The sequence below is a fragment of the Brachionichthys hirsutus genome, chromosome 9 (assembly GCF_040956055.1).
Source record: "Brachionichthys hirsutus isolate HB-005 chromosome 9, CSIRO-AGI_Bhir_v1, whole genome shotgun sequence".
NCBI classification, from domain to species: Eukaryota; Metazoa; Chordata; class Actinopteri; order Lophiiformes; family Brachionichthyidae; genus Brachionichthys; species Brachionichthys hirsutus.
Genome location: NC_090905.1, coordinates 10,700,351 through 10,724,853, shown reverse-complemented (window position 1 = coordinate 10,724,853; position 24,503 = coordinate 10,700,351). Strand labels below are relative to the sequence as shown.

Below are 24,503 nucleotides of genomic sequence, written 5' to 3'. Positions count from 1 at the left end.
AGAATGAAACTCCAGCCAGTTTTGGCACTCTGCTATAAATATATAAAATAAACAAGCAATGCGTTATATTCAAAGAAGTTTAATATACATGGCAACCACAAAAGGTTTAAAATTTGAGGGGGAAGGAGCAAAGGGTGGTCGACAACTTTTCTGTACAAAAAAACGTTAATTGTGCTGGAAACGGTGGAGCAGCTAGGTCGCGTGTCCGGCGGCGCTGATGTGCGTAACGAGATGCTGCAGCTCCTGTAGTCTGGATTCCAGCCACTGTGGGGGAGGAGGAGGAGGAGGAGTTGTTCCACTGCTGGCCTTCCTCTCCATGAGGGCCTGAAGCGCCTTCAGAGCGCTCTCGGCTGTCTGGATGTAGCGGCTGTACGCCTCCTCTGTTCCGGCCTCCTGCCGCGCTCTCTTTGGCCACGGCTGAGGATGGAAGATATCCAACTGTGATTTCCCCTCCTCTCTCCGACCAGAATGAACAAGCACAATGTCTGATGTAAAAGTCGATGGCGATTATGTCGTATTTTTTATTTTTTTTAATAAATACTTTCTTAGTGCTGACAACAATGAAATGTGGGATTGAGGGATGCAGTATTTGGAATTACAAACAGTTCAATCTCAGATTAATATTTAAATAAAAGTAATTTCCCAGAACCTGTATTCTTCTCTGCCAATTATCAAATAAAATAAGTTTGATTAATTATGACCTGGTTCATATCAAACCATGTACACTAGGGGGCGGTGTTGCACTGACCAGCTCCTCACACTGCCTTTAACATCAATAGATCAACACGGAGTATGTAAGTAAACATGAAGCGGTGCTGCCGAGTTAACTGACCGACACCACTAACCTCTGCGCCTGCCTCAGCGTCACATGACTGTTTGTTGGAATCCGTTTCTTTCCTGCTCTCCAGCTTCGCATTGTGTTGCTCGATTACTGCCGACTCCGCCTTCAGCCGCTGTAGCCGTGCGTCCATATCTTCCTGTGCATTTACAGTCTACGGCGAAACGCACACACATTTTACATCCAGCAGTTTCACGTACGGTTGACCTTTGACCCAGCATGCAGGCGTCCGTTACCTTGCTGAGATAGTTGACCACCTTCGTCTTTGTGTCGTCTTCACACAAACTTTGGGAAATCACCCCTTCGTGATTGGTAAACTTAAATACAAAGAGGGAACACGTTACACTGATGGCAAGGAAATTATTAAAGGATTATATCTGCAATCTTAACATCATTCGAGTTTCTGACTCCACCTCTGCAAATAGAGAAAAGGCCTCCAGGGCGTGCTGATGTATCAGCCAGGATTTGTGCGACAACAGCAGTCCAAACAGGCTGCTGAGCTTCGGCAAGATTTGGCTCTGGTGGACAAAAAAGAAGAATGGTGTCAAAGAGAAAGTTGCAGTGTATAACCCTGTCTCCAAAAAGTTATGGTGCTTTATATATAAAATAAAATAAAAACAGGTGATCGTTTTGTAATCCTTTTTGAAAGTCGAAAGCATATCCTCCATTCCTTAGCTTGAGTAAATCATAATATTTTTGGTATATACTATGGAGGAGACGAGAGAAGATTCTTTAGAGTTTAGTTTATCTTGCCATGGACAAAAAGAAAATATTTGTATAAAAATAAATAAGAGTAAAAGGCACAACTCATTTATTTTTACTCAATTGATTTAGTTTGGTAGAGCTAGAACCCTAACCCTGACCACCCTTCAGACTATCAAAAGGTATAATAATATATTATGGATATTATATGTGTAAAGGTATGAGTGAAAGACTCCAGATACTAGACTGGGCGTGTCTAGTCTTCATATATATAAAAATAAGGTTTGACCATCTTTGTATTGTTTTAAAATCAACATTCCATCCTGCTGTACCTCAAATGGAAAAACAGCAACTTTAGACTGCTTATAGTTAACAGCAAACAACAAGATCCACCTCCAGAAGCTGACCTGGAGCAACAGGCAGTGCAGCAACATAGACTGCATGGTGCTAGTTTTGACCGCCCTGCTTTGATTACCTGGCTCTCGGAGGGAACAAAAATCTTCCCGAGGGAAGAGAGGAAGTCGAGAGCAGCCAGCACCACCTGGACCTCTGAACACCCGTGAGACAGCACGGAATCCACACACAGCAGAGCCTGGAACACACACACAACAATAAAGTGTGTTACAGAGCAGAGTTCTCTACCTTCATCAGTGCAATATAACGGAACACTAACTGTGCACCTGAAGAATGACTTGATGTTCCATGTTTTTCACAACGACGGATGATATTGAAAGGAGCAGCTGCAGAGAACACTGGAGCACAGGATGGACCTGCACCTGGAGCCGGACAGGTCACGTGGATGATCGTTATGCATTTGTTCACGCGGGTGTGAGTGTGTGTGTCTGTGTGTGTGTGCGCGCTGAAATCTCACCTGTTGTGGTATCATCCGTAACCACAGCTGTGTGACTATTGTGGTTGCAGACGACACACACTGTCCATCAGGAGAAGTCTGGCCCCGAATCACTACGAGGAGGGAAAGCAGCACCGGGTTCTGGACGCAGAGCAGACTTTTAATTAACCAATTTTACAAGTTAAAAGTACATGTATTTCAATGAGCGCCCTATAATTGGTTAAATGGAACCAAAGGATGGAGCGTTTAAGTTTTACAATGAACTTCATTGACATTTTCCTGATGGCAAGTAAATGCTGATTTATTTTAGAAGTGCATCTTGTTATATTTGTTGAAAATCCCTTCAAATCCTAAAATCTAATGATTGGACAAAGAAAAAACATAAATTGTGGAAGTTTCCAACAACGGACTCATCCAAACTGGCGACGTGACGTAAAAAGCAGGAACACTTCAAAAGCATTTCAGGGTGTCCTCACCAGTTTGTCCACTTCTCCTAGCTTGTGCCCTCCGTTCTGCCAATTGGTCAGAACCTTTTGAGTCAGGCCGAAGATGTCCGTCTCCACACGGTGACGCACATCTTGTGCAAGAGCTCTGGGGAGGACGTTTTGCCACACTCGAAGGTTTTCGTTCTCCGAGGGTGGGAAACGCTCCACCAGCTCCATCTGGAAACCATTCAAAGCTTTCACGAGCAGAACTAACATCGTGTACTTCAACTCTACAACACCGATGTTCACTTAAGCGATGTCATGACTCTGCTTTGGCGTGAAGGTCGATGAAAGCATGCAGACACTCTTGAGGCTTCTAACCTGGTGGGCCGGCGTCATGAAGAACACCATGCGCTTGAGCAGCAGGCCCAGGTGGACCGACTGGTAACACTCAGCAGTGCACGCTTTCACCTAAAGGAGGAGACAGAGAAGTAGAGGGGAGGCGAGGAGCAGCGTCAGTGTCAGTGTGAAGCCCAGGAGGTGTCCTACATGGGAACCCAACCGTGGCCTTGAGGTCCAGATTTCAGAAGTTGGAATGAGCTTCTCTAAACGTCTGTGATGTATAACAACTCAAAAAATATGGAGGGACTTTATTATTCCACAACGGCGTCCGAAACGGGTTGCAAAGTACAGATCGAATAAAACAAAACCACAAAAGGAATTCTCAAACGTGTCGTGTCTTCCTGGTCTCTACCCACCAGCTGCGCTATGAAAAGGACGTGATGGAGACAAAGTTCTGCGGTCCCATATCTGCAAGCAGAGACGGTGGACTGAGTGAGAGGACAATGTGTCACAGATAAACCAACGTGGCATGAGAGTGTAAAACGTATGCCCCCAATAAAAAAATGCACACTGGACGCTGGTTCTGACCGTGCTGCGAAGCTCCACACATCTGTAGCCAGTAGAGCTGTCTGAGTATCAGGCTGCAGCACGGCCTCAAGCAGACACCGCTCCTGAAAGAGAGAGATAAAAAAGAGGGGAATTCAGAGGAAGAGCGGGGAGCAGATGGCAGGAACACACGAGAAACAAAAAAAACATGCCCAAAAAAAGCATGAACAAACATAAAAGGGTAAAAGGGAAAGTAAAAGAGAATTACATGACAGGAAATCCGGGCCCGAATCAATGCTAATGGCCAGACTGTCATAAGATTGCCCAAACAAACAAGCGACTTTAAGCTTTCATTTTTGATTGCAGCGTCTATTTCCAGTAAATCAAAGCAAAGCGGCTCTCAACCATTTCGCTTTCATGCTGCTCAGAACAACAGCAGCAATATTTTCCCATGAATCCAACCTCAAGCCCCTTTCAAAATATTAGCATTAGCCTACTGGTGCTAATGCCATGGCATTTCCTTTGTCCAAATTGGACAAAATATTTGCCAGTGTAGATACATAGTTTCTGTGATAAACCAATATTAGGAAGAATGCTTTCCTGCATACAATTAGTTTTAGTCCAAGAAACTCTGAGTTAAGGAAGCGAAGAAGTGAAACTCCTGAAGTTAACGTGGTCACAGTCTTTCTCTCGGTGTTTTTGCTGGGCCTCATGACGACGCAGTAAAGTTGACCTTTGACTGTTTGCGTAAGACTTCTTGAGCCATGGCACAAACCCTGCAGCAGGAGGTCACGGCGACTTTAACCACCAAAACTGAATCCTTTTATCCTTGAGGCGAACATTTTGGCAGAATGTGAACAAATTCCACGAAGCTGTTGATAAGATTTCATATTCACAGGAAAGGCTGGGGTAGTTCTGAGGTGGCTCATGGATCTGTGCAGCCACTGGATGGATGCAGGACAAGTACTAACAGAGTAAAACAAATATTCAGCCTAAGTGACAGTAAAGAAATTCTACTTTGTTCTTGAAATATTATACATACATTATTACTAAGTCCATATACTTGTGATACTGTGTGTGGTTTTGTGTGTAGATCTCACCAACACTGAGAAGTAAGGCGGAGGAAGAGCAGCCACACTGGCACTAAGACGCACACACACATGTTGGTGAAGAGTGACCAGGACCTGAGCCTGACCCTTCATCATCACCCCCGGCAACAGCACAGGGAGCTGTCGCTCGGTATGACACCGCCTAAAACTAGTGAACAAGGCCTTGTAGAGAGGAAGCCTGGAAATACACAACAAAAAATCTTTTTATGCATACATATGGTACTCCTCTCTAGAAAAGAACACGTGACCATAAATTATTTATCTTCATTCACTAAAAAAAATAAATTGCAAATCACTGCACACACTTAAAGACTCTACATTTTCTTGGAATCTCGTCTGGAGGAAAACTGAGTTTAAAACCTCCCATCCATCCAAAAACATCAATAAAATGTCACTAAATTCAAATAGTTGGTATGTTGATGACAACAAGAACATTTCGACTCTTTACCTGGGAGAGTCTTCTGAGAACTGGCTGCCGCTGTACCAAAGCTGCGCCACGTCCTCTGGCTGGGACATGAGCTGATCCAAGACTTTAACAAGCAGAAGGCACTGAGGTAGCTGAAGTTCAGGACTTAACTCTGCAGACACACGACGGGCATTCTTAAGACAGATTTAAGTCTACACATGACATTTCTTGGAGAAACAGTTCAGAAGAAATTGGGAAGCGTCTAAAAGCCTCTGAAAAGTTTCTAGCATCCAAACACACACTGATTATTACCTCCGCCAAGGAGGTTACGTTTTCACCGGCGTATGTCTGTGCATCCGTCCGTTAGCAAGATAACTCAAACAGATGATGATAATAAAGTTTTGGTGACAATCCAGGAGAGATACTGGATTCTGGATCACTTTAAAATGTTCAATAACATTGCACTCAATGGAGCTTCAAGATTTGGTCCTCAATGTCTCGGTTGTAGGGTGGGGGCCTCTATCTCACCACCGAATTTAATCCGGATCAGATCCAGAATGGAACATTGAAAACCCCCATTTATGGATTGAAATATCAGTTAAAAATACACGTCAACTACGATTCACTTTTACTTTTCATGGTTGGTGTATAAAGATACAAAGAACAATTTAGAACATTTTGGTGATGATCCAGATCACCATGTGGACGGTGTAAAATCCAATTAGGAGGGGAATGAGCTGCTTGGCGGAGGTCTGTGCTCTCTGAGTGCCTTTCTAGTTGTGTAAGTGATTGAATTTACCAGACTGAACAGTATTGCAACAACTGTAAATACGCCTTTCAACTCACGCAGGTCCTCCTGGAGGACAACTTCAGCGAATGGCCGCAGAGGCAGCAGCTGGAGCAGGAGGGCCTCCATGGGAACCTGAGCTGCTGCATTCAGCTCCTCGGACAGCGCTGAAGGCAGCGTGGGAGCAGAAATGCTGGGAGGGAACTTACTGAAAAACATAACCATGTCTGTTGCTGCCCTGTTTGATGAGAATCAACTCAACAAACTGAAGTGCGAATGTGCTTCTTCAAACCACGCACCTGACGATCTTGAGGTAGACCTGGTGAAAGCAGCTGCAATACTTTGTCAGGAAAAATTTGAATTCCTGTTTAATGGACGAGGAACGGACAAGCTGTGAGTCGAACCGCTTTGGATTCCGAACAAACAGAGATGACACAGAGCTTTTACAGAGTTGTGAGGGTTAGAAGAGTGTCCTTTATGTACCTTTATATAATGAACCATGGTGTTTGCAAAAAATCTGCACATCTTGGCAGTTTTCTGGAACAACTTGTATTCCGGGCTTTGTGTTGTCTCCTTCAAAAAGAGTTCAACACAACAGGTCAACTAAGAAAGTAATAAATAATTCTACTAAATTAGAAGATCACTTAAGTACAAAATAAACGGTAACGAACACATAAATACCCACTGTGGTAACTAGAGTTGGCGTCATGACAATGAAGACAAGCTATCATTAGTTTTATCTTCTTCAACTAGTCAGAAACTTCCTACCTGCAGACCAGCCTGTTTAATCTGTTCAGTCAGCTCCACGCAGCTGTGGAAGGAGGCCAGCAGGTTGTCACACAGCCTGTTGATGATGTCACCGTGGCGGAGACGCTCTTCTACCAAGGACTGGTGCTTCAGACTCTGCCTAAACAAAGAAACAACTTTATTTTTTTAGAATAGAATTGAAAGCCTTTATTGTCATTGCATAGTGGATATATAACGAGATCAAAGACACTCAGTAGAAACTGCTCATCTAGTATATCAGATGGTATAAAATAATAAACGCAGATGTAATAAGTATATAAATGTCTCCAGTACTGACTTGATGAGAAATTTCCACGTATTCGCATGCAGTGCTATGTCGAGGTTGGAGATAATAAGGCAGATATCCAGCAAGCTGTGAATCACTGGGGAAGACGATAAAATAAGTTAGTTGAAAAGTGCTTTCAAGGTATTATTAAGCACAACAATGTAAATGCATACACAAACACAAACCTGTAACGATATCAGAGACCTCCTCGTCTGAAGCACGGCTGGTGAGGGAGATTCTGTCCAGTAGCTCCAGCAGACTCTTCTGGAGACTGTAAGCCTCCTTGAAGAGTCCCTGCAGCAGGTCAGCCACCAGGGACAGGCGGCCACAGTAAACCACCTCACTGTCCTGAGGACACAATGCATAACGAAGTATATTTAAGATCATTCTCTCATATTTAAATACATTTTCGATTCCAGAAAAAGCTTTTAACTCATTTGTGCCCAAATATCTCTTGCACGAGAACACAGACTGTGGGATGAGAAACAATGCTTATCAATCGTTAGTGAGGTTCACTTGGATCGTTTGACTCCTGAAACTATCTCTGAAATAAATAATAAAAAAACCATTTTACATAACTCATCTACTCTGCATAACAATAATATTGTTATACAGTATTTGCATTATTGATTAAAGCATAACAATGATACCCTATCATATTATTCAGTCTGTTACAACAATTAAGGCTGGATAAAAACATGGGAGCATTTTTTGCTGAATTAAAATACTCATTACTGTCACTAGTGAACTACAAATACAAACCTTGCAGTGTTGAAAGGTTTCCCTGAGGATCTTTAGAATATAAGTTGGTAATGAGCGGATAGCATCTAGTTCAGGGGCTTCCTCAAATGTACCAACATGTCGAACACAACTGGACAGCGCATCGATGATTTGAATCAAAGCCTGAAACACACAGCGGGATGTTGTCAAAATATGTTTTTTAAGAGCGTTCCATCAAATATATAACATAAATGTCAGGTACTCATTGTACAATAACAGCAAATAATGATAATACCTGCAGAATGTTCCTTAATAAGGAACACAGTTCACTGTTTTGACTGGACAGCCCTCCGACTTGGTCCAAGATTTCTTTTATCATGCCGTCAAACACTGTCACAGCCTGCAGGACATTAGTGACGGATTAGGAAATGCACGTTTGAGTGAAACACAAACCCATAGTTCCCAGTACAAAGATAAATCTATCAAAATAAACCTTATGATCATGAGATAACAAGTCAGTCACAAGTGATTACTTAGAAAGTTTACTAATTTCTTCACTGCAGAAGCAATAAGTGATCTTTTTGATAACTGATAAGCTAGCAATTTAATTAGTAACATATTTTTGCTGTTAAAAGTTACGTTTTGAAAACATCGTTTTCATTTAGGATTTTTCCCCCAGGACCTGTGACTATTATTTAACACATGCTGGTGAAGGTATTTGCACAATAGAACCTCAACACAATACACATTCGTTATGCCATTCACCTTGGGTAAGATTTTGGAGAAGCACTCCTCTTCCAGGTCTGACAGCCCAATGTGAGGAAGGAACATGTCTGTAATTATCTTCAGGATACCTGCAGGGATGGCATGTTTTTAACACCGTTCACACATCATACTAAATCCACAAATCTGTCATAGTTCCTAACTTAGGTTGTTAACTTACGGATATTATCATCCCAACTCTCAGACTCATGATGCAGAGAGTACAACGTGTAAAGGAAAACTAAACATTATGGCAAATCCACTGCCTGCAACAATATGTCCAGATTGGGTTTGAAAGGAAGGATATGGTGAGTTTTGGGAGGACAGACTTGACTTTCTGTCTGCAGGTCTCCTGGCTCCACTGCACCACCTCGTCTAGGAGAGAAGTGTTGGTCTCAGACATGATGACAACCGTCACCGGCGACGATCAGGCGCTGTCCTAAAGCCGGACATTTTTAAGAAACATTGTTATCGTGCGAGTGAATATATTTTGTATTGTATCATATAAGAATGATCAAAATTGATACGAACATCTGTTAAGACCAGTGAGGTAAACATTAGCTTAATGCTACAGTATGTTTTCTGAGAGGCAACCTACTTCGATTGATCGTAAATGTGGTCAGTTGTACAATACGTATAGTTTCTTCCGTAAATGCTGCACTTGTGTCCTCTCTTCATAAACATAAAGATCACAAAACATCTTCGAGTTAGCTCATCCTGATGCCACCATTTACATTTTCGCTAACACAGAACACCACAATGAAAAGCCTTTGAACTGTGGGAAAACATGCCGCGCGCCGTTGTTTTACCCGGATATGACGTATCACTAAAGTTTGTCATCTGACTTCACTCCGATTGGTTCAAACGAGATAAAACCAAGCGATGAGTAAAGTGATGCATACTGTATTATAAAGCAATTAATTTGTTTATAATCCTCAAATGTGTATTAATATTATTAAAGATTATATTAAATGTCGTATTAAAAGTTAAATATCTGATATTAGGTCATGCATCGAAATTTAATGGATTTTAAATGCTGTAAATAATTAAGCATAATTAGGATAAATTATATTTTTTACCCTTAAAATCTTGAGCAATCACCTAACAGGATAATGTAGCTATGTTGAAATGTATATAGGAATCTTTAGACTGTATTCAAATGAGTTACGGAAAACATGATACTCATCCTTTAGGGATGTGGAATGTTTGTTGGCTCTGCCCTTATTGACTCCATAGTGTGTGTCTGGAGGATGGCAGGCCATTGTTTTACTGATAAGATCTTAAGCATTGAAGTAAACCATTCCATTTCTAGTGGGCCATTGTTTCCCGACAGCCTGAGGTGTTTGCAGAAGTCGCTGCAAGAAGGAAGTTACCCAAGTCCGGCTAAGGAAACAATCTTTTTCTTTCTACGCATAGAGATTTCATTAAAATTCGTCTATTGAAGGACGATGAAAAGGATTGTATTGGTTCCAGAAAAACAATTTTCACTTGCCCTTTCCACAGAGGAAACTGCGGCATCCTGTGTTTCACCTTGACCAAATGCACTTCAAACAAAACGAAACAAAACTCTCTTGAGACCTTTCTTTTTTACATTTTTGATGAAAACCTTACAGAAAGCTACCATTTGTCTTAATACAAATGAGATTAAGATCAATGAGATAGCTAGATGATGAATGCAAGGAGAGATGGATGGACAGACACACACACACACACGAGTATATAACAGCATATACAGTGCATTTAATAAGAATAGAATTGTTAATCTGAACTCAAGGTATTTACCCCACTCATTGTTTGGCTTTTATTAATCATTACCTTGTTTTTGTAATGCACTGTGGTATTTTATTTGACTTTAATCATTAAATAGCATCACATGAAATAAAAGCCAATAAATGTGACATGAAAGCCTCTCTTAAGGGGCCAGCCAGTCACCAATATATCCTGTTACTCAGAAGGAACGTTTCTTACTGTTAATGGATGTTATGCTTGGCATCCGGCCTTCAATTCCGATCAGGTCAATTAAATAACAAGGAGAGGCACAATTATTCTATACTACATATACACACAACATCCCTAGATGTTACGTGACAGAGTGATAAATGATTGTAATAAAAACATGTGAAAACTCGAACTTTATTGGAGTAATTTTTTGTCTTTTCACAAATTCAGACACAAACAGAAATGGTAGCTGTACTTCCGTATTTCCGTGGTCATGGTTTTTTTTCTGTGATGGAACAGGATAAATAAACACATTTGATATGACATTTCACTCTCATTTTTTGTCATCAGACCAGGTGATCTCATAGTCACTGAAGGCACTTTTCAACATCTCTACAGACACGGAATGATCTGCTTTACCATACGCCTGAAAATGAATGAGAAAACATGGTCACAGGTATGTGTTATGGACTATCTGATCAGCCTTTGGGTCAGATTAACTTACAGTTGATTCTCCAAACACTCTTAGTTTTTTCTCTTGGTTGCTGTGCTGAATCTTTCCTCCTCCAAGGCATTTACACTCCATCCCCAAGGCCTCCATAGCTGGGCTGACCTTCTCAAATATATGATCTGTAAATAATAGAAAATAAGCGTATCAATTAAAACAGTCAAGTGGAAACCATCTAAAGTAACTTAAAACAATTATTGTTAGTCTCACGTTATCATCTGATGCATTTGATTTTAATATTTGCATGCACGTATTAAGATAAGCGGTCGTTACATCTTGCAGGCCTGTGCAGTACATCTACATTCTTGATTGATTGCATAAAAAGAAACTATTTTCTCTCCATATACATCGTGCACCTTTGCAGGTTGCACCAAGCGAGCAGCATTTAAAGGGTCAAATCACACATGGTTGTAAATAACACGGATCCTTTGCACGTTCTCTCGACTGGAGCTGAACTAACGCACTTAACCTTTACCTCCTCTGTGGAAACTTACTGTGATACTCTGCACTTCTTGTGCCTCGGACTATGTCTTTATGCATGCCGCCATCTTTCACTGTGACTCTGACTAGTATGTACTTGAAGGTTCCCTCAGGATCAATCTCCACGTCCGGTAATTTAGCGAGAGCGTCGGTCATTGCAGCAATAGATTTTACTCAATTTTGCACGAGTCCGGGGTGGAGGGTTTAACAGAGAATCCGCTGGGTCACAATGACCTTATATGGATTTTGAGCTATTTCCTTTCTTAAAGGGCCACACACCCCTCAAAAGACGTCATGCTGCGCCTGCGACCCCCTCCGACAGGGATATGTAACTGTAGAATAGTATCAGTACACTGCAGTCTGTATTTAAAAACACAGTATATTTAAAAGGAAAGACATCAAAGACATGCCATTCCCCAGAGCAAGAAAACGTTTTCCTCTGGTGTCAATCAGGAAAACAGGTCAGCAATGAAAAAGCAAGGATGTAGTTTTTAGTTCAAGAACACAGGCAGCAGCAGCAGGGAGGAAATACTGTCCTGCCAACTTATTTTATTATTATTATTATTGAATCAGATAGACAGACAGATAGATAGATAGATAGATAGATAGATGATAGATAGATAGATATGAAACTGAGTCTGTTCCTTGGGTTTTGGTCTATAATTAGTATTAGGGCAAGTGATAAAGGTTAAGAGGTGTCATGTAACAATGGCTACTATCCAGTGGCTTTTGCCAAAAAGGAAGGATATGATTTGTAAGTTCCAGAAACACAAGCAGCCAGCAGGCGCCTCTGTCTCACACATTTCCCGTCACAATCATCAAAAAAAAAAAATAAGTATTTGTTGGAATCCACTTTATTCACTTTATTCTTTTGATGAGCACATCCCTTGACAGGACATGGTATGTTACTTAGAAAAACGTGTTGAAAACCAGATTTTCAGTTGCCACACTTTATACAACTATTAATAAGTAGCATCCAAAAAGAATCACTCCTGAAGAATAAACAAATTGCTTCATGGTTACAACATCGCACTAGTTCTGCCATAGGAAATGATATTCATTTTTGTGTGGTGAAAAATATTCAAAAGATGTAAAAAATGTAATTAAATTCAATAAATGGAAAGAGTAAACTTCTTTTGCAACTCTAAATCACTCTAGGGGACATTCCTTTCTTTTAACAGTATCAGTGTGTGGGTTGTGAATCATTCATATTGGACGTGTGCTCAAATTTCCCAGTGATTTTAAGTATATTAATCACTTAAAAATTAATAAATAAATCAAATTACACACATAGACACACACACACAGTTTCATAGAGAGAGAAAGTTCAGAGAGAAAGTTTCGTAGGAACTGGTGGGATGGGGTAGTGCTGGCGTGGGTGTGGGGATTTCCAGTGAATTTTGTCTTCCCGGAAAACAGGATCAGGTCAACTGAGTGTATAAAAGCGAGCAGCTCAGCACACTGAGCTCAGACTCATTGCATCCTTTGCTGAGAGTAGATTAATAATAATAATATTCTTGTGCAGGTCACATATCATTCATTAAATATCTCTGACAATGGTGAGTGTAGAGGCGTGTATTTAAATACAGTTGTACTTACTTAAATAGCTTCGGGTGCATCAATAGTATGAATGAATTCATCATAACTTCTTCTTTCTTTTTTACTTATTTCCACAGATATTCTGCTCTGGATTACTTCAGACTCACGGATCTAAGATGTCATTGACTGGCTTGAGCTTTCTTTGCACAAGTACGTAAAGCTTATGCAAATATAACCTGCTGTCATTCTTTTTTTTTGCTCCTATTGTCTTATTATAATGTATTTGTCCTCCACCCTCAGTGCTGTGCATGTGGTCTAGCGTAGAGTGCTGGTCCTACTACTACTCTTCCTCCACCATGAATTGGTATGAAGCTAGACAGTGGTGCCAAAAGCATTACACGGACATGGTGGCCATTCAGAACCAGGAGGAGATTGCGCATCTCAACAGCTGGCTGCCCAAAAAATCCAAATACTACTGGATTGGGATCCGCAAGATTAATAATGTCTGGAGCTGGGTAGGGACCAACAAGACCCTGACAGATGAAGCAACCAACTGGGCAGTGGGCGAACCCAACAATGGGAAGAACAACATGAAGGCATCGGCGAATGAAGATTGTGTGGAGATGTACATAAAGAGGAAATTTCAGTCAGGCAAGTGGAATGATGAGAGGTGCGTGAAGGAGAAGACCGCTCTGTGCTACACAGGTAAGCAAAGGTCGACTTAAAAGAGAGCCTTATTTTACCTGTCAGATATTTGGTGCCCTTGTTCCTTTTGAGTAATAATACAGATTTTATTCAAGCTAATTGAAAGCAATTCTTCATCCCCACAGCTGCATGTCAGAATGACTCCTGTCTCTATGGAGAATGTGTGGAAACCATCAACAGCCACAGGTGCGCTTGCTATGAAGGCTTCTATGGAGAGCGGTGTGAGCAAGGTATATTATTGCACGGATGTTGAACCTGCTTTAAGTATTGTCCTGGTGAGAGATGACCTCTGACTGTCTTTTCTTTGTTGTCAGTCGTTAAGTGCAACAAAGAGGAGTTGCCCCCCCCACACAAAGGAAGTCTAAATTGCACTCATAAATACGGAGACTTCTCTTATGAGTCGTCGTGCCAATATTCCTGTGAGGAAGGATACCGGCTTAGTATGCCGAGACCCCTGACGTGCACCGCCTCCGCAGAGTGGTCAGAGCAGCCTCCTGCATGCGAACGTGAGTTGAATAATAGGCATTTGATATCGATCTAAATGTACGGCCACAGTGACGGAGCATGCTGTAATGGGTTTCTGATGGTTTCGTCATCCACAGTGGTAAAGTGCCAGGAGCTGGCCCCTCCAGCCGCAGGATCCATGAGGTGTTCAGATCCTCTGGGTCCCTCCAGCTACCAGTCCAGCTGTGAGTTCACATGTGACGAAGGCTATGCTCTCGTTGGTACTAATACTCCACAGTGTGAAGCAACAGGAGACTGGAGTTCCTCACAGCCATTTTGTGTTGGTAAGTTCACTTTTATGTACTTTATATTATTTTATAACCTACAATATATGATTTATTGTGTCATCTTAAGAGAGTAAGCCTAGGCGGTTCTTGACAGGGGCGTTTGTTGACATCATCTGTTTGTCCCTCTGTTTTGCAGCTGTTCAGTGTCCTGATCTCCAGAAGCTGGACAATGGTCTTACCAGCTGTGGAGATGATGCAGACATGAAATCCAGCTTCGGAGACACTTGCAGCTTCAGCTGTGCTCCAGGGTACCATCTGGTGGGGCCAAGAACGGTGACATGCACATCGTCAGCGGAGTGGAGCGAGAGGACTCCTCGATGTGAAGGTTAGGGCACATCCTATGTCTGGTCCAGCCACGCTCTTCAGGCCAGAATAGAGCTTTCTTGGTTTTGTGCTTTTGTGATAAACATGTATTTAAACTTATTTTCTTTGTTAGCCATCACTTGCAAGAATCCAGAAGGAGAGGCTCACCTGATCGCCCAGTGCAGCCAGCCTTTGACTGAACTGCGGCCTGACTCCTACTGCAGCTTCAGCTGTGAAGCGGGCTTTGAATTGCAGGGAGCAAGCACCATTGAGTGTTCTGAAGATGGGCAGTGGAGTAAAGCCATACCCACCTGCAAAGGTATGGAAGCGTATTTTCATGTCATTCTTGCCTCACACAAACTTACATTGCTGAATATATTTTCAGTCTATTTATACTCTGAACATTTTATCATCGTTTCCTTTATAGCAAAAGGATGTCCTGCTCCTGAGATCTCACCAAGTGTCCACATCAGCTGCAGCCCATCTCTGTCTTCGCCTGTTTCTACTGCAATCTCTCATCTGTTTGGCACGACCTGCATTTTTAGCTGTGATGAAGGTTATGAGCTGCAGGGAACACTAAAGATGGAGTGTGTAAATCCCGGCCAATGGACCGCCACACCACCAACCTGCACAGGTATGTGCATATGTCCGTTTTACCAGGACTGTTTGAGGTAATGAGTTACGAAAATTAGATATCCTTTACTTCAAACTAAATGATTGTTGTTTTTTTGGGTTTTGTCCACAGCGGTGAAATGCCCATTACTTGAAGCTCCTAAAAATGGTTATATCAACTGCTCAGACAGTGAGCCAGTGTATAGCTCACAATGCTCCTTTGCATGCGATCAAGATTATTCCTTGGAGGGACGTGAGCTGCTGACTTGTGATCGTCATGGTAATTGGACTGGACAGATACCCACCTGCCAAGGTAAACAAACAAAAAAACATCATATACATTTAAATACAATGTTATATTTATGTACTAAGAGTGTAAAAATGTCAAATAACTCACTCTTTTTGTTTCCACAGCTTCCCTGTTACAAATTGCTGCAATTGCATCTGCTGTGGCAGCAGGGGGCACTCTGTCATTAGCTGCTCTGTATCTGGTTATACGGTTCCTGAGACCGAAAGGCAACAAGTTTGAGCTGAGCAGGTTAGATTAGTTTTTCATTGTTGATATCAAACACTTGTCTTTATAAAATCTTTTCCTGCAGTTCAAGTTTTTAACTTCATGCTCCTGTCTTTTCTTGCAGCATCTCTGACATTGAGGTCCCCCCACAGGTCTACAGAAACAGCATTGACAGCCTTATATAGGAGTCATGTTCCTCAGAGACAATTGAGGATGGTTGTATATTTATTTTACATGCATAACCTTACGTGAATTTACAGTCATAATTTGTGTGCATGTATAAAATAGGAAACATGTCACGGTCAGCAGTGAAGAGCTCAGGTTGGAATTCCAAGGTTTTCTCATACATCTACATTTGACGGCTGTTTTGTGTTTGTTTTGTTGTATTTCATCATTTGCTTTTTGATGATGTTCAGACAGGTATTTCCTCCCCATGGGAGTTTTATATTGAACACAATGTTCCACAATATTTGTTCTGTTTTGTTTTATTTAAACTTTATGAATATGTAAAAAAAAGAAAAAAGAAAAGTGGCTCTATTCACTATTCATCCTGTTATAAGTGTAGCATAGCATTGTGACTGGTTTGCCATGCAATGCAACTGTGAATCCATTTATTTTTATATTTATGTCCTATTTATTTAACATATGAAATGTTCATTTTTTAAATTTCTGTTTGTTTCTGTATATAAACATTTCTGACAATAAATCTTAATACATTTTCATCCCATGTCATTTTCTTTTTTGTCCTTAGTACTGTATTTTTCTTCCACCATCATGGCCATCAGGTCAAATAAAACTAAATAAACTAAATAACATGCAGAGGAATCAACTCTACAAACAACACCAAACTGCTCTCAGGGTTTTTGGCCAGCATTGGCACCAGCCTAGAAGGCACACAGGATATTGTGTGTTTTCGTAAAAGTCCATTAAAAAAAGAATGTTTTTTCACATAAAGTACAGACCTTTCATATGTTTCTGTGACCCCCTGGTACGGGACAGAGATGAATAGCTGCATAACAGTGAGAAGTATGCAAGGAAGGAAGAGTTATTCTGCTGAAGTAATCTGCTTTACAGGTTACATTGTTTGTTTCACCGAACCGTCTGTGTCAGCACATTAAAAATAGAACTGATATATTACAGCGTGACAGTGACAGCCTGAGAACCCTGTCTGTGAGTTCTGTTAAAAACTTGAGTTTGCATGGCAGGATGTCTCTTTAACTTTAAAATAGAATGTGTAAATATTCGTGAAAATATTTCCTCCCATGGGGCTATGTAAAGCTAATTTTCAATTTCAGAAAGGAGTAAATACATTTATAAAAGCCTGTAAATAGAAACTTGCAGTTAAAATGTCAAACATGTTCTCTTTCAAGATATCTTTTGGGTTAATTGTTTCTATGCGTTGGCTATAGGCTTCATTGGTGACTCTCGCAGTACTTTACATGAAATATATTCCAAATTTTCGCTTCTATTTCTCTCTTGTAATGTTTGCTTCTTGCTTGACTCGAAAAAACTACCTTCTGATCTCACTTTTACCAGAAACAGGTTGGAATTCCAATGTTATCAGGAGACCAATCCCTCAGTCATCACCTGCATTCACTCTGCACAGTAAACATCCAGGTATTATACTGTCGGACTGAATGGCCAGGCAGAAACATAAAAACCCCCACACTGCCTTCAAACTAACATTAAGTCAATATACTACCATGATACAAGGATTTAACTTTGGCAGCGGTCTTATTTCAATCAACTTAATATATTGTTTCTATTTTAAAATATCCATCCTGGGCGAGCAAACGTAATCTTGTTCATTATTTTTTCTTGATGATATTCAACAACATTTCGGCTTGTGATTATTTTTTCCTTTGGAGAGACATTAGATGTTTATAGTTGACTCCTTTAAAATGAAGTGGACGCTAATTCTACTTCTTGGTGAGTATATGTTTTTATCACTAAACCTAAATCTCTTTTGCTCTTAATGCTAAAAAAGTATTTTCATTGCAAAATCATTAATTAAATTTAATTAATTAAAATTAGGAAGCTCCTTGGTTTTGACTGCCACAAGCTGGACATATCATCACACCAGCAAGACGATGAACTGGACTTTGGCCCGACAGTGGTGCCAGACCAGTTTCACAGACATGGTGGTCATCCAAAACCAGGAAGAGAACGACTATCTGGTCTCCAAGCTGCCCATTAGAAATAGAAGTCCATACTATTGGATTGGAATCACTAAAAAGCACAAGAATGAAACGTGGACCTGGATTGGGAATAACAGCACGTGGATTGGGGAGCACTCCTGGGCAGCAAACGAGCCCAACAACGACGTCAGCACAGAGTTTTGTGTGGAGATCTACGTGAACACAGGCGAAAACCGGGGGAAATGGAACGATGAGAAATGTGCCAATCGAAAATACCCTATTTGTTATAAAGGTGCGTAGAGCTGGTTGTTTTTGAAATGTTGCCAAGCTTTCAGGAGAGGGAGAGGTTGTTTCAACTTTCAAGGAAGCAATGTTTTGCTTTTCTTCTTAACAGCACAATGCGATGAAACCTCATGCGAGAGAGGAAGATGCCTGGAGACCATTGAAAACACAACCTGTCTCTGTGAACCGGGCTTTGAGGGAGACAGGTGCCAAACAGGTGAGGAGAGAGAGAGAGAGAGAGCCAAGTCTTCCAAAAAGTTCTGTTTTATTTTAAGGATATTAATCATGTTTTCAAATCAAACTTGTGATGAAACCATCCTTTTTTTTTTTTTTTCCTATTATGAATTTTTCCTATTATGAAACCGTCCTCTCGTGCTTTCACATCCTCTGGCAGATCTTCTGAATGTACTCGACAGCTCAGATTTGGTATTTGTCAGAGGCTCCAGGCTTCCAGGTGGTTTATGATCATCAGCTCTTGTGTTGAGGCAGTTCGTGTCTGTTGGGGCTTGGTACCCGATCTCAGGTGATGATGGCATCTCCCTGCTGACCTGTCGTCCTGACTCCTCCTGGCTGTAGCTTTTTTGTTGTACCCATTCAATCTCTAGTTGTGAAATCAGTTTTTGGTTGGAACACTGAGCTAAAAGCTGCTCCTTTGTTAGTTTTCATTGTGGATGTGAAGCATCTGTTTGGTCCCACAGTCTTTGAATATATTGCCTCTCTTTAAAATTATTTTTCCGTATTCTCCGCCCTTGTCCGTGTATGAAGTTTTCCAAGACCCCATTGTCTGATGAGACAGATTGGCCAGGCTCCATTATGGCAACTGACGTGGGCCTTATTGACACGGGTGATGTCCTAGCTGGTGTGACGCTATCATTCATATATTCCCTCATTCCTGAGGTACATAGGCAGGTAGGGGTCTCGCCTTAGGACCCTTACTGGAGGCCCTTTACCCTTAACAGAAATCAAAACCTTGTCTCCCGTATCCTGAAATCCAGCACAGTCAGCAAGGTCAGGTGTGTCTCTATCAAACAGTAGTATATTTATATCACAACACACATTTTCAGACCTTTCATTCTCGTCATCAAAAAAATTATCCTCTGTGTAAGTTCACTGTTAAAAATTAATCAGGACTACAGACGGCCCTTTAAGACAGTCAACAACATACCATAAACTCCACATCTGTTTCCTCTGTATCCTGAAGCCAGGCTGAGAAAACTCAAAACACTCTTCAGAATACTTGTATCAGCCTGTGCTCTGAAATTTTCCTTTTTTATTAACAATACAAAGTACAGACACACCATTATATATGTGCATCCTGAGTAAACTTTAACCTGTTTGCACCCCCAGCTGTGGCATGCCCCCCTCTGTCGCATCTGGAAAATGGATACCATAGCTGCTCCGAAGGAAACCTAACATTCAACTCAACCTGTCAATTTCATTGCTACCCGGGCTTCCTGATCAATGGCTCGTCGGCTGTTACCTGTACGATTACTGGGCTGTGGAGCGGCCCAAGGCCTGAATGCAAAAGTAAATGAATGCTACTACATAAAAAGTTTTTGTCATGAATTTATATTTGAAATACATATTAATTAATTAATATAAAATCTTGGGATAAAGATTTATATTCATAGTTTTTCTTTATAAAAAAAAAAGATTGTACTTTGAATTAATCACGTATGTTATTGTTATTATTGACACCAGTAGCAGCGGTATTAGTTGTATTTTAAAAGTGTACACACTGTATGAGTCTTGCATGTTAAATCTTTTTTCCCCTCAGGCTACAAACAGACTCTGCTGGCCATAGCTGGGTGTGGAGCCTTATGCATTCTCTGCTGTGTCGGTTTCTGCTGGTTGAAGCGCAGTCAGTCGTTTCTTCTATTACACTAATATATATGCAGAGTCGAGTTATGGATTGATATTGATCTGCCAATTTCTTACAGGAAATAAACTTGCCCAAAAAAGGTCAGTGTCAAAATATCCAAAGCAAGTCTATCCATTTATGCGCTTTCAATATTTGACAAAAAAAGTTTGATTGTTGTCCAAGAAGCACTTTAACCGTTGTGACTTCCTGCAAGGCTGAATTTGCCTTCTTGCAACTGTGATTCGGGGTTCCTGTAATGCTTTCTGTCTTTCACAGGGAGTCCAAAGAGGCTGCAGGTCCATCCAGTGAGGCACAGGGATGAAGGGGGACTGGAACGTCACCCATGTGTTCAATTGATAGATGCATAATGGCCTGAATATTACTACTAGTGCATCGTCATTAAATCAACGTAAAGAGTCAATGGCTGTGCTGCAAATCAGGAGAGTTAGTTTCCTAATGTTTTGCCTTACATACTGTAACTTGATTCTTCATTTTGCTCTTTAGCGTTATTTCTTTATTTGTGGAGGTATTATGTTATTAGAATGCAATTTTTTAACGTTTTTTTTCCCCTGAAATATATATTTAGTTAAATAAAATCAATTATAATGAATAATATAGATCTTGTGCGTGTCTGTGTATGTGAGAGAGAGAGAGAGTGTTGGAGTGTTGCCCTCTTACAACATGGCCCTTGCTCAGTCTCTGAAGAACAAAAAATATAGTTTTGTAATTTATGATTGAATATAAATAGGATTTATGATGACAAAAACAAATGATTACAATGGCAATAACGTCTAATGTCAGTGCATGTGTTGTTTCACATTTGAAACCAATGGAAGCATGCCTGTTGTTCTCAGAGTCGTTTCCTGTATGGAAACAATGGAGAGCCATCCCTGCCAGCAGCATCTTATACTCCTGCTGTGGCAAAGATGAGGAAATATTGTCATGCTATATTTGAACCAGCCTTGAAGAGTAGATTTGTGTATTTGTTTTTGGTTTCCCATTAGCAAGTCCTTTAGAAACCTTTGCTGGATTCAGAAGAAAGCTTCACACTGCTGTTTCCATCCCTGCAGGTTCAGTTTGATTGACTTTCCTGTCTTTTACAGTTGGCTGGCGAGTCCCAGCTGGCTTTGCCTAGCCAGTGGTCACTTCCTCCGCCCTGTTCCTCTTTGTCAAGGCGGTGCTTCTGGATATCAAAAAACATCCGCACATTATTGTTTCATATGTCAGTGTTACAATGAAATATATCTCAATGCCTCTCACAGTTGAGCCGTGTCCAGTTTTGAACCACACCAACATTGGTGCAGGCGTGCAGTTCGCATGAACCGCCTCACTGATCCTAATGCAGCAGGTCCGGTGGGATGATGAATGAGGACAGGAACGTTGGACATTGCAGCCTCACTGACAGAGCATGAACAAGTGCTTCTGAAATTGAATGCAAAATAAATACATTGAACATCAGAATTTAAGGCTCATAAGGATTTTTCTCTTGAGTCCTGCATGAAAATTTATCAGCGCAATAAGTTTGACTCATTTCCTTCTTGTGAAACTTTATAATGTAATAGATTGGCAGCCAGCCCTTATTAATACCGGTACTTAGCATGTCTCAAGGTGTAGTCACTTCCCATCCAGACAGCACAGCACAACATAATCCAGCCACAACTGATATGAAATCATTTCACACTCATTTATGCCTGCATTCAGAACATTGCAATTTTAAGTGGGCGAGTTGTTTCTGCTACCCTTGACTGTAAATCCTCTCAGCATGCGTATTCACCCCAAGCGCCGTGCTCATGTTATCTTTATTTAAGCAGACTCAGAAAGCCGCTGAGAAGACTATTGATATCAAAACTGCTCCAGTATTTTATTTCATATTGACAGGACCCTCTGGATCACCCTTACCTAACAGAATACCACCTGCCCAACTGCAACACGCTCGCCTGCTGGGCCGGTGGAGCAGACCTACCTCTAAATGCACAGACTGATTTCAGGGTTTCCTGCAAACAACTAAAAATAACTGGTCTGTTCCTAGTGCCTATATTTCATCAAGTTAATCTAATAATTCAAAAAATGTGTTCTCCTGTGATCAGAGCTTTCTGTAAAATAAGATGGCAGTAGTAATTATGCCTTGGTTGTCATGAATATACAATTTTCTCAGGGTGAAAACATTTGGTGTACATGAACTTTTGAGGCCCCCACCCCAAAATAGGACAGCTAAGAAAAAGAGCATCCCATTGTCTGAGTAAATACATCTTTATTCTAAAAAGCTGCACTTAAATGGGCTAAATATTCAGTTTCTGTATCTCCATATATTTGCAAAGATCAAAATCGGTGCACTGACTATATCTGTAATGTATGTGAATTCCTACCGTTTAATTAACTTGTCGTGCCTATAATCAGTAGTAAGGTCTTAAGGGAAATACCACTTTTGCCGCTATGCTTCTGTAATTGGGTTTAATTTTGTCTGAGGCCGAGGATCATATTTGATCTGTAGGTCAGTTGTGCCCCCTGCTGGCCAAGGCCCAACATCAAGGCAGGAGTAACTGTACCCAACCATATCCTCCTTTGAGCTGTGGTTCCCATGGTGACCTAGAAAGTAAAGAGAGTGTGTGGTTGGGAGGAACATGAATTATGACAACTACCGTTGTTGCATTTATACAAACACACAATCTGTTTAAGTACTTATACATATAACTCTTATCCTTGGATGACCTTCAGCTTTGGCGCCCAGTGCCTTCTCAGCAGTAAAGGGTGATTTGTTTTTCCTGATGCTGTTTCGCCTTCCATCAACTGAATTCACTGTCATATGGTGCAATATGGGACTACTCGCCTAGCAGCCCAGCTGACACACACATTTCCCCATTGGAACTCATATTGCACAAATAGTATACCTGCAGACGACAAACTTGTGCTGCATTGGCTGATGGTGCATCCTCAGCAGTGTGGCGTGCATCTGTCATGGCACTGCGACAGCATGAAGCCAATTATAGCAGTTAAAAGACAGAGGGTTTGTAGCCTGTGGTTGGCAAGAGTGCTGTAATAAATTACTGAACTGTTGACAAGAAACTGTTTGGCTACCGTCAGAATAATAATGAGGCTATTGGTACCTGCTGTGACCGTATGATCATGGTGCGATTTTTTTTTTTCACCCCACCCACTGCTGCTGGAAGCCATACGTGCATGCCAACTGCTCAGACATGCTTACAAGAAGACAAAAGGCCCTGCAGGTGGCCACCTTGGCTTTCCTCCTGATATTAAGTCTGGATTTTCTCCATTCATCGCCTTCTAAAGATACAAGGAAATGCATTATTGGGACTTTTGTCCACCACATAAGAAGTGCATCGAGCACCCTCTGCTGCACACTTCTGTAGCTCTGGTTGGCAGTGACATACCACGGTGACAGACATTTAGATTGTTCCTGACCATTGACTTGCGCTCTCTGCTCTGCAAGGTCTGATTTCATAGTGGGAAACATGAGATGGGTCCAGGAGAGGGTTCACCACTGGGGCAAGGAGGAACTCCATACAGTGGGGCTTCATATCTCTGTGTCACCCTGGGCATTCTCCCCTGACACAGCTTTCAGCCCCTCCGTTGTCTGGAGCCCACTCCCTGGGTTTTCTCAACACTCCCTCTCCATTGGCGCATTCCAGCCGGGCCCGGTGCCTGGGTGGTCGCCCCCACCACCACCGAATCCTTTACTACTGAAGGAAGGAAAAGGCAGAAAAATGCAACGATGGCCTTTGACCATGAGGAGCACAATGTGAGCGTTGATGATGGCGGCTTGGATGTGACGCTTACCTGCCACCGGCCCAGACGGCTGTCATAGCTCAGTATTTTACAATCTGATGATCCACCCAACAGGCCGGGGGAAGACACGCTGCTGACCTGTCACCTAGATTGGACCGATAAGTACCGAGGATGGACTGACCTGCTTCTAAACCCATCCTGAACCACACACTCTACGCTAAAAACATTTACCATGTTATACTGTACCGTATTTATTAAGAATTGCTGATTCATTCAGGATAAACAGAATACACATATCATGAGAATAAATACAAATACACACCCAAACTGCTATTTACATTACTAGATACAAATATAATCTCATGATCTAAGATGCAGACGTAGTGAGAGAGGTCCGATAGTGTTGTGCATACGCGGGAGCCTGTGTTGTACAGTGGTAACGTGAAGCATCAGAGGATGCCGTTTGGATACACTTATAGAGGCTGTAGAATCCGCATTACGTTATAACCACATCCTCTCGCTGGTAACT

The 24,503-nt window shown here is 41.4% G+C and overlaps 4 protein-coding genes across 4 annotated transcripts; 2 read left to right on the top strand and 2 right to left on the bottom strand.

Moving 5' to 3' along the window:
* Positions 1-145: 145 nt before the first annotated feature.
* On the bottom strand, positions 146-9,201 carry firrm (fignl1 interacting regulator of recombination and mitosis). Its single transcript, XM_068743922.1, has 25 exons — positions 9,158-9,201; positions 8,867-8,998; positions 8,741-8,780; positions 8,563-8,651; positions 8,093-8,197; positions 7,840-7,980; positions 7,263-7,425; positions 7,090-7,174; positions 6,774-6,912; positions 6,489-6,578; positions 6,305-6,369; positions 6,065-6,213; positions 5,261-5,390; positions 4,804-4,990; positions 3,746-3,828; positions 3,574-3,625; positions 3,197-3,286; positions 2,867-3,052; positions 2,412-2,531; positions 2,221-2,316; positions 2,016-2,132; positions 1,252-1,356; positions 1,075-1,155; positions 846-992; positions 146-417 (listed from the first exon to the last, which is right to left on the bottom strand). Exons 2-25 carry the CDS (start codon positions 8,960-8,962, stop codon positions 193-195), a joined length of 2,781 nt encoding a protein of 926 aa, XP_068600023.1. The 5' UTR covers positions 8,963-8,998; positions 9,158-9,201; the 3' UTR covers positions 146-192.
* Positions 9,202-10,678: 1,477 nt separating this feature from the next.
* si:dkey-51e6.1 lies at positions 10,679-11,710 on the bottom strand. The gene is made up of 3 exons (XM_068743925.1): positions 11,500-11,710; positions 11,003-11,127; positions 10,679-10,924 (listed from the first exon to the last, which is right to left on the bottom strand). Exons 1-3 carry the CDS (start codon positions 11,639-11,641, stop codon positions 10,832-10,834), a joined length of 360 nt encoding a protein of 119 aa, XP_068600026.1. The 5' UTR covers positions 11,642-11,710; the 3' UTR covers positions 10,679-10,831.
* Positions 11,711-13,185: 1,475 nt separating this feature from the next.
* LOC137899873 (E-selectin-like) lies at positions 13,186-16,643 on the top strand. The gene is made up of 11 exons (XM_068743924.1): positions 13,186-13,234; positions 13,325-13,729; positions 13,855-13,959; positions 14,044-14,235; positions 14,332-14,517; positions 14,657-14,845; positions 14,957-15,142; positions 15,251-15,457; positions 15,569-15,748; positions 15,850-15,973; positions 16,074-16,643. Exons 1-11 carry the CDS (start codon positions 13,201-13,203, stop codon positions 16,132-16,134), a joined length of 1,869 nt encoding a protein of 622 aa, XP_068600025.1. The 5' UTR covers positions 13,186-13,200; the 3' UTR covers positions 16,135-16,643.
* On the top strand, positions 16,243-24,053 carry LOC137899534 (L-selectin-like). Its single transcript, XM_068743572.1, has 4 exons — positions 16,243-16,270; positions 17,984-18,379; positions 18,482-18,586; positions 23,878-24,053. The coding sequence occupies exons 1-4, from the start codon at positions 16,243-16,245 to the stop codon at positions 24,051-24,053; spliced, it is 705 nt and encodes a 234-aa protein (XP_068599673.1).
* The last annotated feature ends 450 nt before the right edge of the window (positions 24,054-24,503 follow it).

Coding starts and splice junctions, on each gene's coding strand:
- firrm (XM_068743922.1), bottom strand. CDS start 8,962: ATGTCTGAGACCAACACTTCTCTCCTAGACGAGGTGGTGCAGTGGAGC. Junction 3,053..3,196: donor TCATGACGCCGGCCCACCAG/GTTAGAAGCCTC, acceptor AATGGTTTCCAG/ATGGAGCTGGTGGAGCGTTT. Junction 418..845: donor ACGCTGAGGCAGGCGCAGAG/GTTAGTGGTGTC, acceptor TTCCATCCTCAG/CCGTGGCCAAAGAGAGCGCG.
- si:dkey-51e6.1 (XM_068743925.1), bottom strand. CDS start 11,641: ATGACCGACGCTCTCGCTAAATTACCGGACGTGGAGATTGATCCTGAG. Junction 11,128..11,499: donor AAGAAGTGCAGAGTATCACA/GTAAGTTTCCAC, acceptor TATTATTTACAG/ATCATATATTTGAGAAGGTC. Junction 10,925..11,002: donor GAGTGTTTGGAGAATCAACT/GTAAGTTAATCT, acceptor ATTCATTTTCAG/GCGTATGGTAAAGCAGATCA.
- LOC137899873 (XM_068743924.1), top strand. CDS start 13,201: ATGTCATTGACTGGCTTGAGCTTTCTTTGCACAA. Junction 15,143..15,250: donor AGCCATACCCACCTGCAAAG/GTATGGAAGCGT, acceptor TTTCCTTTATAG/CAAAAGGATGTCCTGCTCCT. Junction 15,974..16,073: donor AACAAGTTTGAGCTGAGCAG/GTTAGATTAGTT, acceptor CTTTTCTTGCAG/CATCTCTGACATTGAGGTCC.
- LOC137899534 (XM_068743572.1), top strand. CDS start 16,243: ATGTCACGGTCAGCAGTGAAGAGCTCAG. Junction 16,271..17,983: donor GTCAGCAGTGAAGAGCTCAG/GTTGGAATTCCA, acceptor AATTAAAATTAG/GAAGCTCCTTGGTTTTGACT. Junction 18,587..23,877: donor GGGAGACAGGTGCCAAACAG/GTGAGGAGAGAG, acceptor GGCGCATTCCAG/CCGGGCCCGGTGCCTGGGTG.